General features: G+C 41.8%; 1 protein-coding gene across 5 annotated transcripts in view; it reads right to left on the reverse strand.

Moving 5' to 3' along the window:
- Positions 1 to 260: 260 nt before the first annotated feature.
- The window catches only part of EOGT (EGF domain specific O-linked N-acetylglucosamine transferase), a 34,530-nt gene continuing 21,430 nt past the window's right edge, over positions 261 to 13,360 (reverse strand). For all 5 annotated transcript variants that reach the window (XM_041761518.1, XM_041761517.1, XM_041761515.1 and 2 more), the window contains 8 exons: positions 12,593 to 12,685; positions 12,170 to 12,241; positions 11,720 to 11,806; positions 11,136 to 11,204; positions 6,532 to 6,593; positions 3,106 to 3,225; positions 946 to 1,048; positions 261 to 499 (listed from right to left, as the gene is read on the reverse strand). In XM_041761518.1, the coding sequence (XP_041617452.1) occupies positions 353 to 499; positions 946 to 1,048; positions 3,106 to 3,225; positions 6,532 to 6,593; positions 11,136 to 11,204; positions 11,720 to 11,806; positions 12,170 to 12,241; positions 12,593 to 12,685 (753 nt within the window). In that variant the 3' untranslated portion in view covers positions 261 to 352. The remainder of the gene's footprint in view (positions 500 to 945; positions 1,049 to 3,105; positions 3,226 to 6,531; positions 6,594 to 11,135; positions 11,205 to 11,719; positions 11,807 to 12,169; positions 12,242 to 12,592; positions 12,686 to 13,360) is intronic.

The raw sequence follows: 13,360 nt of genomic DNA on the forward strand, positions 1-13,360 counted from the left end.
TAATCCCATGGTATCGTACAAAAACATTTACAAATTCTAAAGCCAAGAAAGGTGAAAATTTTGGTATATCTAAGAAGCTCAAATGTACTAAGTGAGCCTATGCCTTATTTTTGAACTATAAAGAGTAGTAGTTTTCAGTGCAAAAATAGTATCTTGATAAATAGTTATGACACAAAAATCACAGGAAACAGTTAAAGACTCTAAAACACTTCAGTACTATCCTGAAGGCATGTTTTGGCATAGAAAAGGTAATTTGGGGCTAGGAAATAACAAGGTGTTTTACTGATTTAACTGGGAGTCTGGGTGGTGGAATGTTTAAACAAATAGACTTTTGCAAACAGATTCAGCACATTTATAGCTCATCACGTTTTTTCTTAAATGGCCACTTTGGGTGTTGTAATACGTGGTCTGCAGCCTGAAGGACGAGGTACATGAATTCTTCTACATCGAAAGAGTAGTTGGTAAATTTCGGATGTTCCCCCAAAGTTGGGTGGTGGCCCTGAGAAAACAAACCAAAACATAAATATGTAAGTCACTGAGGCCATGGTTTTCAGGGGTTTCAGTAAAATAAAATTATTTTACTTTGGCAAAGGCAAGTGTCCCAATAAAACTTTATTCATAAAAACAGTGGTGGGCCAGATTTGGCCTACTGGTCTATAGTTTGCTGATCCCTCCTATATATAATTTAATAGATCTTCCTAGGCCCAAATTTCCCAAAGTTGTCTTCTCAACATAAAGATATGGAGTGTTGAATTTCCCTTTTACCTCAAGTTGCAAATATAAAATACAACTCATCGTTCCAGAGAAGAACAGTTTATCTTTGGAACGAAGTTTAGTGGTACTTTTTCACACTAATTAAATACTTTAAACCAATTAAAAGGCAAAATGAGGTGAAAAGGAAAACAAAAAAAGCAAAACAAGGTGAGTTTAGTCATTGAACTTTACCTTATCCTGAGGAAAGACTTTGTTCTGTCTTCGCCAAGTGATGTAGTGGACGCCTCTCAGCCTGGCCAGGTCCAAGTAACAGCGCTCATCTTCACAGTTGTACCTAAGGATGCAAGGTCACCCACACATGAGATTTGTGGCCAGGGGTTTGGCCAAATCAACACTTCTCTGGGAGATAACGCACCTCTCAAGTGTGTTCCTGTGAAAGGTTGTGTAACTACTACACGAGATAGATGGAGATTATTTTTTAAAGCTCCTCGTAACTAAGCTACCTTAACTTCAAAAAACTAAATGGGATCAAGGAATGGAGGGAAATGAAGTTTATCAATAGGGCTGACCGCCTGTGAACTTGGTATTATCTCCTAATACCCAGTCTACACACATGGACACAGACTTGTGTGTAGAGGGGGAGGCACCACATCCAAGGGCACAAAGCTAGGGAAGTACAAATAGTTGAACCCAGCTCCGCTGAGCTCTAAGGCCTAAGGGTTATCAATATACCTCTTTCCTTCTTCCCTCTCTCCCTTCCTTCCTTTGCCTCCCTCTGGGAGAAATGATGCACTGAGATAGAATCCATAACTATTTGGCCATTTCTCGAACATATGTGTATTTCAAATATTTTCACAGAATGTTGGAAGTTCACAACTTTTTCTCTAAATCATTTCCCATTTATATACCTAGTGAAGTTGTTTTTAAAATGATACCAGAGGGACACCTGGGTGGCTCAGTGGTTGAGCATCTACTTCGGCTCAGGGCATGATCCCTGGGTCCTGGGATCAGGTTCTGCATCAGGCTTCCCACAGGGAGCCTGCTTCTCCCTCTGCTTATGTCTCTGCCTCTTTCTGTGTGTCTCTCATGAATAAATAAAATCTTTGAAAAAATAAAATAAAAATGATACCATAAAATCTAGGTGTTTAGACACAAAGAGAGAAATGAGGTAACAGTAACTGCTGTTGGCACATCCAGAACTAAAGATGAGGCTTAGTGTCCAGTGCAGAAGTAGCCAAGGGGGAGGAGGCCATGTCTCCACCACCCACCCAGTTCATGGAGCATGCCAGAAAGATCGTGTTCACCTTGAAGCCTCAGTTTAGCTGTGGATGAAATTAGTGAGCTTAAGGCAAAGTGGCCAGCTTATGTTTTAGAGCTCTTTCTGAGACACATACGGGTTCTTGAACTTTTTTTTTTTTTAAGATTTTATTTATTTACTTGAGAGAAAGAGCAGACATATGCATGGGGTCAGGGGAGAGGCAGAGGGAGAAGCAGACTCCCTGCTGAGCAGGGAGCCCGATGTGGGACTTGATCCCAGGACTCTGGGATGATGACCTGAGATGAAGGTAAACGCTTAACCAACTGAGTCACCTAGGTGCCCCGAATTCTCATTTTTTAATGTGGTAGAAAACACATCAAATTTACCATCTTGTTCATTTTTAAGTGCACAGTTCAGTAGCGTTATGTGTATTCACATGGTGCAGCCAATCTCCAGAAATTCCCCTCCTTCACAACTGTAATTCTGTTCCACACAACATGAACTCTTCTTCTTCATTTTCATCCCCACACCAAGGGCCCCTGGCAACCACCACTCTACACACTATCTCTAGGAACCGGATGACTCTGGGCACCTCACACATGCAAAATCACACAGTGTTATGTCATTTTGTCAGTGGCTTATTTCACTTAACATAATGTCCTCAGGGTTCATCCATGTTGTAGCATGTGACAGGATTCCCTTCCTTTTTTAGGCTGAACAATGCAGAGGCATGTCCATATACCCACATTCCATATTTTGCTTATCCGTTCATCTGCTGATGGACATTTGGGTGGCTTCCACATTGGCTATTGTGAACACTGCTGCCATGAACACAGGTCGGCAACATACAGGCTCCCTTTTACCATAATAATGACACAGAGGGCAGAGAGACAGTCACCGTCTGAGAGGCAAACAAGAACGAGCTCTGAGGACGGAAGTCACAGACTCACATCTCCCACATCATACTGAGATGGGGGGAAAGGGGTATTTGCTTGCTGTTTCCTTTCTAGAAGCTTATATGATGTGACTTTCCTGTAGTGATTAAATATTACGCCTTTTGAAGCTCTGAATGACAGTCTTGGCAGGCATTAAAAGCATCATTCGCCACCTTAACACTGTCTCCAAACACTTACAGTTCAAATACGGCAGCCCAGTCTGGAAGAAAAAGTAAGTGGGTAAGACCAGCTCCATGCATTCCAATAAATATGTCCGTGTTGTGAGTGATCCTCAGCTGATCTAAAAACCCAAGTTCCCTGTGAGCATATAGAACAACAAAAGACAGATGGGGAGAAGAGAGAAACTGTTAAGATGACTTAGCTCATGACTCATAGTCAACAATATTTATACAAGTGCCGTTCCCAATTTAAATCATATTCCACTATGACTTTTTGCCAATTTAAAGCCTGTTCCAGTAATTAATAATTATTCAATAACTTAACATTATTTCTGAGTTAGCTCACTTTGTTTTAAACTTAAATGCAGGGATCCCTGGGTGGTGCAGCAGTTTGGCGCCTGCCTTTGGCCCAGGGCGCGATCCTGGAGACCGGGGATCGAATCCCACATCGGGCTCCCGGTGCATGGAGCCTGCTTCTCCCTCTGCCTGTGTCTCTGTCTCTCTGTCTCTCTCTCTCTCTGTGTGTGTGTGTGTGTGACTATCATAAATAAATAAAAATCAAAAAAATAAACTTAAATGCAGGTATTTCATTTTTTTAAGATTTTATTTTTAAGTCATCTCCATACAATGTGGGGTTTGAACGTGAGTTCAACAGTTGACATCAACAGTTGCAAGCTCTACCCTGCCAGGTACCCCTAAATGCATTTATTTTAAAAGGAAACTTTTAGAGCTGTCTTAAATGAAAAGCCAGCAATACAGGACAAACAAAATTGTAAAAACAAATATAATCAAAGGAAAAAGAATCAAATCTAAGAAGATCCACAGCAAGGCAAAGCTCTGAACCTGAGGCCTGCTCTTTTTCTTTATGAAAAAAAGGGAAATGAGCAGGCACTAGAGAGATGTTATGATATAGGGGCATCAAGCTGAAGCCTAGTTCTTTAAGATAATAAAAGGATTTTTAAAAATAAAATAAATTCTCCCTGTGTGACTGGAGTTTATTCAATGCCATCTGGGTATACCTAAAATTAGCTCAGACACCACCAGGGCATTGTCCTGCCTTTGCAACAGACTAATCCACAATTTTATGCACATTAAGATTGTAAAAGTACCATCTAAATACAAGACCCTAAAAGACATGCAAACTCTGAACAGAAAATCAATGCCAAAAAAGTCCACTGAAATGGCTGACAAGAAACGCCGGAGTAAGTATAACCCTCTGAATACATTGAATGGAATTAGATCTCCCAGTCCTGTTTACCCAAAGGAAAAAAAAAATGACCAAGATTATTTTGGATTTAAGAAAAGAATGTGAATTCCCAGCTTCTCCCCTATTTTTTTTAAAGAGACTTTATTTTTTGAAAGAGACAGAGAGAGCAAACAAACAGGAGAAAGAGCAGAGGGGGACAGAAAAGCAGACCCCATGCTGAGCACAAGGCCCAACGCTGGGCTCAATCTCATGGCCTGAGATCGTGACCTGAGCTGAAATTAAGAATCGGACGCCTAACCGACTGAGCCACCCAGGCACCCCTCAGTTCCCCCTCTTTAAGAGCTTCCTCTTGAAGTACAATGGAAACCCCACACCCCACATAGGGAAAGGAAGACAGGGGGCAGTATTACGGACGTCTTACACGAGGTACGCATGCCCTGGTTTCTCCAGGAATGCCAACCGATGCCAGGGGAAGGATGGGTACGTGCCCAGATAGATATAACCCTGGAGTCACCACCTGGGGACAACGTCTGAGGATAAGGAGGGAAGGCTCCATCTACTCTATCCCTCAGATTGGCAACGTCTGAATTTATTGTCATTCCTCCTTCATCTGGGGAATCCTACATATCCTCAAAAACCAGTCAACGCCAGAGCCTTTGAGGTGCACCCCATCCCCAGATCTGTCAGCCTGACATCGGGCCTGCTTCTTCCTCCATGTCTTCCTGTGGCGATGATGGTAGCCACCACTGCACAGTGTAATTAGTAAGACAGGAATAGTTTTGCCACCCTTATAAAACTGGAGGGAGAGGGAGATGAGATAAAGCATACCAGTAAGTCTCAACAAATGGTAACCGTTCTCATGATTGCTGTTTATTTGTATTCGGTCTCTCTGGTCCTCAAGACCAGAGCCATGCCGCCCTCCGTAACTAATTCCTACTTCAAAGCCTGTGACCAGCTCATGGCAGGTACACGATAAAGACTTATTGGATAAATGAGTGGATGCATGATGAGTAAGGTGCGAACTCCCCTGCTTACAGTTAAGTTCTTTTTTTTTTTTGAAGTAGGCTCCATACCCAGTGTGGGGCTTGAACTCACAACCCTGAGATCTAGAGTCACATGCTCTGCCAACTGAGCCAGCTACACGGCCCTCCTACTGTTAAATTCTAGTCTGTCTATAATAGATACCCATATGCTAGTATATGTGTATATGTATACTATTTCTTTTTTTTTATTTTTCTTTTTTACTTTTTCTTTTTTGACATAGAAACTGTTCATAGTGTTATATTTGGAGAACAAGACAATGACTGTGGGCGGGCAAGTGGAGGAAAGAAACGTTGTCTCCTTTCCTTTTGAGTTTTTTCCTAAACTGCTTGACTTTTTCAACCAGGAACAGGTATTATTTTACAGTATTGTTTTAATATCAACAGGGCTTACCTACACAAGAAATGTTAGGCATATTCAGTCTTTTTAAGCCCTTTGCTTGTGTCAGAGTTTGAAAAGAAATACAAACACTTTGCAATATTTTTAGAAACCTCATATTACTCTATGACCCTCAAATTATTCCCATGTAACTAATTTTAAGTCAGGAGTTGAAACTCAGCAAACTAGCAGGACAAATGAGGCCAGGATTATCTTTTTTTTCAAAATTCAGGATTAGTTGCCACCTTTTTTTAAATAAAAGATTTATTTATTTATTATTGAGAGAGAGAGAAAGAGAGTATGACATGGGGAAGGGACAGAGGAAGAGGGGAGAGAGAATCTCAAGCAGACTCTGTGCTGAGCGTGGAGCCCAATGTGAGGCTTGATCTTAGGACCCTGAAATCATGACCTGAGCTGAAGCCAAGTCAGATGCTTTCCTGACTACACCACCCTGGCACCTTCCCCCCTTAGGCCAAATTTTAAAAATTCAAAAATTTCTAATGAAAATGCAGATTAAAAAAAAAGAAATATGGATTTATCACTTCTCTTGAACAATGAGGTGGTATACCAGATACCAGACCCCACACAGGTGAAGAGCAACCACCCCTATGTGCCCAGGGTCGTCACCTGCCAGGGCCCCCACCTGGTCCCTTCCCTCACTGATGCATCTGCTTGTCCGTCCCAACCCCCCCCCCCGCCCAACACACACCCGGGTCTATCAGTGTCAACAGCAACCATTTGAAAAAACCCTATTGATCCCCTATTAACTCATCCAAGCAAAAGACGACAGTGTCTGCCCAAGAGTGGGATGTTACTTACTTATATTTGTAATCGACAATCTGAACCTCAAGTGTAGATACCGTTTTCAGTGCATTTACCAGCTAGGGGGAAAAAAAACACACAGAATTTCTTTTCCTTCCTTCTCTTTTATTTTCCTTTGAGTCTGAAAATTTCTTATTTTCATACAAAACATTTTTCAGAACATGCTTATCATTTAGGTCTACCATCTTAATCTTTAACTGAGTTCACATGCAGATTCCAATCCTCGGTCACACAACCTCCCTAAAACTCATTCCCCCCAACACCCCCTCTCTACACCAGGTTGTCACTCAGGCTGAAAGCAGACAATTCCTGCTCAGCACAGAGGCCACTAGGTGTTAGCTGCTATTATCACTACTTACTACTTATTCCCTCAAGTTTCTAACATAAATTTGCTAGGTACCTACCTTGTTCCAGACTTTACGTTAAGAGTTCTCTCCCTATCCATTATCTCACTTCAGACAACTACTTGTGCTCTCAACTTTATCCTCTGAAAACACTAAATTCTTGGCAGAAAAATGTTTTCAATAGTTCTACACAGAAAAATAATTATTCTTTTAGCAATCAGAAAGCAACAAAGCACAATTAACCTAGTATCAGAAATACAGCCATGGTTCTCTATGTCCATCACAATTAACCATCTTAACCCAACACTGTGGGTCGCTGCTATTCAGAAAGTTTTGCTCCTTTATCCTGTTGCCCATGCTTGTACACTATAGGACTGCAACGGTAACAAAGTGTCACTTCAATTATGGGGGAAATGCCCAGTGCTTTAGGTGTTTGTCACTTAATCCTCACATGAGTCTCCCACCAAGTCAATATTATTATTATTACGCCTATTATTTTTTAAGATTTAAAAATCTGAAATTATCTCTATGGCCAATGTGGGGCTCAAACTCACAACCCAGAGATCAAGTCATATGCTCCTCCAACTGAGCCAGCCTCAGGGATCCCCATATGTCTACTTTTTTTTTTTTTTTTACATTTAATTAATTAATTTATTTGAGAGAGAGAGAGAGTGAGCCATGCATGTGAGTGGGGGTGGGGGAGGTGGGCAGAGAGAATCTCAAGCAGACTCTGAGCTGAGAGCAGGGAGCCCTACATGGGGCTCAATCTCAATATCTGAGATCATGACCTGAGCCGAAACTAAGAGTCGGATGCTTACCTGACTGAGCCTCTCAGGTGTACCCCACCCCTACCCCCTCATATGCTTATTTTTAATGATACAATGGAGGCTTAGAGATGTTAAGGAACTTTCCCAGGATCTTGTAGCTAGCAAAGGGCAAAGCCAAAATTAAATCTAGGTCATCTGACTCCAGAACCTGTGTTTTTAGTCAGTGCCCTAAACTCACCCATTTATAAAAAGCAATAGGCAGGGACTTCCATCCCATCCCCTCCCCTGTTACAGACATATACACAGTCATAGAATGGAAGTTTCTCTCTCTAGACAGCCCCCAAACTCCCATGAAGATGCTGCTTATGTCAAGGAGTTGAAGGAGCAAGGATAGGTTAGAATTCCGTTTTCCAGGAGTGAATTAATCCCAGTGCATGAGCCCTGGCCTTGTAATGAGATGGGCCCACATAAAAAGAATCTCTTGTTTCAGAGGGTCCCCGAGCAAACAGGCTCTTTTCTACAATTTTTAGTCACACTGTGGAAGTGGCCACAGCCCTCTCATGTGACTATCCAACCTTGAGGTTGGGCAGGATTGCAGGAAATGTCATTTTAATGAGAGCATCTGGGTTTTATTATTTATTCACGAAACAAGGTACAGTCGAAGGTGCTTTCTTCTCTGCTTGGTAGCTGCCTTTTCAAGTGATGCCAATGGGTGCTCTCTAGCTCAGATTTCAGATCCAAATTGCCAAATCTCACCTGTGGGCAACATCGTTTGCACAATCTGTGTGACCAGATGCGAACACATCAGTGGCTGCATCACCTACTGGCACTACCCCTTTTTGCTGGACTGCTTTCCAGTGGTTTGATGCTGCTCCTTGGCCTTCTTGATGGACTGGGAACTAAGGTGGGTCAGCCTCCTCTCACATTTATTTGTGTTGGAGCAGTGGAGCTCTCTGGTTAAGAAGTAGGCTCAGCCCCTGACGACCCTGGCTCACCTCCCATTATTCTGCTTACTAGCTGGGTGACTTTAAGCAAGTTTTTAAACCTCTAAACCTCAGTGTTCTTGTCTAAAACAGAGTGTAATGATAAAATACACACCTCATAGGTTTGCTGGAAGCACTGGATAACATGCATGGGGAACATACAGCAATACGTTTAGCCCATAATTAGCATTCAATTTGTGATACCTCCACCAATATATACTATTGATATGCCTGTCCATGAGGCTTCCCATCCATCTACCTCAACACTGTATCACTTGATACATTTTTATTTTCAGGTCTTTAAAACATAGACACACACTGCTCATTTCTTCCACCCACAGCTTCCAATCAATGTCTCATTACACCATATGTTCATGTCCTCCATAATCCATATGGATCTCAAGACACTAATTACATAATTTTGATCAGCCTGTCAGGCATCCAAATTAATCTGTGTAAATCATTTTACCCATCCAAACCTGCACCCAGTCCCCTCCTACTGAGCTCTTCCCATCTTAGTTCCACTGACCTGCTCAAGCTAAAAGCCTGGGAGTTCACCTCTAATTCTCAATACCTTTCCTGACCTGACCTCACGTATACCTGCATATCTCCACAGGAAGTCTCCTAAACACGATCTCCGAGACAGATCTTGAATCCACTTACTGTTACCTCTGCTGTCACCATCTTCATCTAAACTCTTACCGGGGCCACAGTGACAGCTCTAAGTGAATCCCCTGTTCCTACTCTTGCAGCCAAAGTAGTTTACAAATAAGTAAGCCAGTTCATGTCTCTGCCCATGCATTCATTTTCTACTAGCTGTTATGACAAATTTCCACAGATTCCACAGCTTACAAGAATGCAACTGACCCTTTCACTGTTCTACAGGACAACAGTCCAACAGTGAGACAGACAGTTGTCTGCAGGGCTGTGCTTTTTGCTCCTTCTGGGGGCTCTAGGGGAGAATCAGTTTCCAGCTTCTAGAAGCCATTGCACTCCTTGACTTGGGGCCCTTTCTCTATCCACAAAAACAGGAATGTGGCATCTTTCTGGCCCTGCTTCTATCCTCATGTCTTCCTCTTCCTCTTTCACTTTCGAGGAGGTGCTGAACTGAAATCCAGTCGGTGAAATGAATCCAGCTAAGCAAAGAGCTTTCCAGGCAGAGGCAAAAGATCTCTGGTGGAGACAGCTTATGCCCAATTTGTGAATCTATTGGGCCCTCCTGGGAAATCCAGGTTAATCGGTCCATTTTCAGGCCACTTGATGGGCAACCTGAATTTCACCTGCAACTTTATCATCCTTTTGCCTGGTAAACTAACCTAGTCACAGGTTCCAGGATTAGGGATTAGGACGTGGCCATCTTTTGGGGGCCCATGATTCTGCCTACCACACCCTGCTGAAAACTTCACAGTGGCTTCCCTCACACTGGAATCCAGCCCACCCATCCTCTCACCTAGGCCTATGAGGCTAAAAAGATATGAGACCTCCTCACACCCTGCCTGACTTCTCTGACCCCTGTGGGGTCATCTTCACCTCTCCCACTGTGCTACCTTCACACTGGTGACCTCTCCGTTCCTGAAGCACCTGAGGCTCTAGACACCATAGGCCATTTTCTTCCCCCCCAGAGGCAGTCTCATTGGCTGGCTTCCTCTTGACTGGGTCTCTGCCCAACAGTACCTCTTTAAACACCTTACCTGACTGCTTCCCCCTCCCTCCTGCATCTCCTGCCCCAACAAATGTTGTTCTACTTCCTTTGTAGCACTGCCCACTACCTGATATCACCTCACCTAGGGACTAGCTTACTTATTTCTTGTCTGTCATACCTTGAGAGCATAAGCTCTATGAGCACAGGGACCTTACTTATCCTGTTCCCTACTGTAGCTCCAGGGCCTAAAATATGGCCCAGGACATAGCAGGTGCTTAATACACTTCTGTGCAGTCAATCATACTATTGTGAGAACATCTTCCAGCCATGCTGTTTTAGGCAAGGGCCTTGCACGGTGATCTTATTTAAGTATAATGTGTGAGTTGATGCTATCAAAATGAATTTGAAAATCTGACAGGTGAATAGTTCCTAAGACACACAATCAGGAAAAAAATGGAGACTCTTCCAACTTAGCCTCTGGAGGCCACTGTATCACCACGTATCACTGTATCCACCAGCCCTCTATAGAAATACTCTCGCATTTCTGCTGCTAGTTTGTCCAGAGGCAGAATGTTTGGCAATCTATGGCAGTAAAGGCAGAATTCAGAGAGCTTCTGTCTCTGTTTCCACTCTGAGTTGGGGGAGATGAATGTTTATGGTGAGGTAAAGCTAGTTTGGGCAACTGGTGGTTTGCTGACTCCCAGTAGAAGTCCAATAAATGAACTGGGCATAGCCATCAAACTTTTCTAAAAGCTAATAATTTCAAATCAAAGCATTTAATGCAATGTATAAAAATATTAAATACATCAGTCACAGGAAGTTAAATTCAATATGATGATATTAAAAACACATACCAAAAACTAACCTCATTTTGGTTTAGGATTTTCCGGTATTCTGTGCTCCGTGCAAGTATGGTGACTCGGATTTTTCCGTCCTGTAGTCAAAAGGAAAAGGCAAAATCATGCTGCATATGCCTGCACAGATGAGTGAATGCTAGAACCTAAAACGTGATTCTCACAAGGGATGAAAGTCCATCAGGATACATTAAGGGAACTATTATGTTTTGAGCCTAATTCCTCCAGAGTTCTCTCAGGAAATGAAAATGCATCCACTTTAGCCACAGAAGACAAAATCTGTTTACTACACTTGTTTGGTTGGCTGGGTGGAATTTTTGGCTGGGGTTTGTGGGTTGAGGAGGAGATTGAGGGGAGAACAAGGAGACGTGAGGAAAGACAGGGAAAGGGAAAAGGGAAAAAAATAGCACAGATTTCCACTGTCCCTTAGTTTATTTGTCGTAGGTTGGTGATATCTGATTCGGATCACTTCAGGTGAGAAACTGTTAACCCAGAAAACACTGTCTTCAGATTCTTTTTCTGAAAAGGTGGCACTGATTTTTATTGAGGGTGAGAAGTCAGGCCTGCATCAGAAAACCCATAAGGGATTCCCTACCTTGGGTCCCTCCTGTGTGATGTTCAGTCTGTGTAGCACATGCTGGGAAAAAGCTCTGAATAATCCAGTGTTTTGACAGCCAGATATCTAACATGAAAACAACAGTTCACATTACAGTGAATAATTGTGCATTACTATTTAAGATGTTCTCAAGTTATATATACACGTTCTTTTAAAACCTATCAAGAATAGGGATGCCTGGATGGCTCAGTCAGTTAACTGGCGGACTCTTGATTTTGGTTGAAGTCATGATGACACAGTCCGAGGATCAAGCCCTGAATCCAGCTCCACATTCAATGGGAGTCTGCTTGAGGATTCTCTCTCCCTCTTCCTTTGCCCCTCCCCACCAATTGTGTGCTCTTTCTTTTTCTGACTAAAATAAATCAATCTTTTAAAAAAACTATCAAAAATAAATGTACAAATATGAATATGAACAACAGACATGCTTACCAAAGGGGTATTATAGAACAACCCGTATCGCATCCGGGGGAGTAAGGAAAAAACAGCTTCTTTAAAACATACCTAAGAATGAAGGTATTGTATGAGGTAAGAGGACCCAACTTCCACCACATCAAAATAGTACTTATAATTACAGAGAATAAATTTTAATTAATCTCTTTTTCGCATTGAAATATTTTCAAGAGTAAACTATTTCACTCAAGTGAAATTCATAATTTTGGAAAATCTAAAGGAAAAAAGTTTTTTTAACGCTACATGGTTAATAATTAAGAACGATTCAGTTATAAAAAAAGAAACTACCGAGTCACAAATCAATGGTAATAGCTAACAGAAACTCATATTAAATATTCATTTGATGAGTGAGTCATTTGTAATGATTGTTATTTACAGACATTTCAGGAAAGTTTCCAGTACCCTTTTGGAATCGTAAGTTTTCAAATGTATAACATCATAATCAGTAAATGCTTTCCATGTGTCAGAGAACAGGTCACCATATCCATAGGAGCTCTGAAAGTGGAAACAAAATAGGTAAGGGCAATAAAAGGCTACAATGTGGCTTGTTAAAAGTGCAACAAAATATCTGAACCAGCTTGACAGTATTAAAAACTTAATGATCCTAAACAAGCTCATAAAATTCATAGAAGAAAAACAGATTTTCATCTTAGGCCTGAACAAGTACCTAATTTGATGTAATGCCATCAGAAATAATCACCACGATTATAATCTTAGTGTGTTAAAAACATTTTGGTTTTCTACCCCATCCCTTTCTACACTCACATCTCCGAATAGCAGTTAGTGTGGGGTTTTTTCCCCTGTGACTCTTCCAACCAAATCACAGACATACAGCATATACAGACACCAACATCTGTACACACTTGGGTATTCTTGGTGAGCAAAAATTATCAGGGTAAATGGAATATACTTTTGAAAAGAAATCTCAAAGTAAAAATATCCCTTGAAAGTTCTAATACTAAAATATGGAACATTATCCTATGAAATGATCTCTCTACTGACTAAAGAATAACATGTGATAATTCCTCATTAACATTAATAATAATTAGGAGCGCCTGGGTGGCTCAGTGTTGAGCATCTGCCTTTGGCTCAGGATGTGATCCCAGGGTCCTGGGATCGAGTTCCACGTCGGGCTCCCCATGGAGAGCCTGCTTTTCTCTCTGCCTATGT

The sequence above is a fragment of the Vulpes lagopus genome, chromosome 7 (genome assembly GCF_018345385.1).
Source record: "Vulpes lagopus strain Blue_001 chromosome 7, ASM1834538v1, whole genome shotgun sequence".
Lineage (NCBI taxonomy): Eukaryota > Metazoa > Chordata > Mammalia > Carnivora > Canidae > Vulpes > Vulpes lagopus.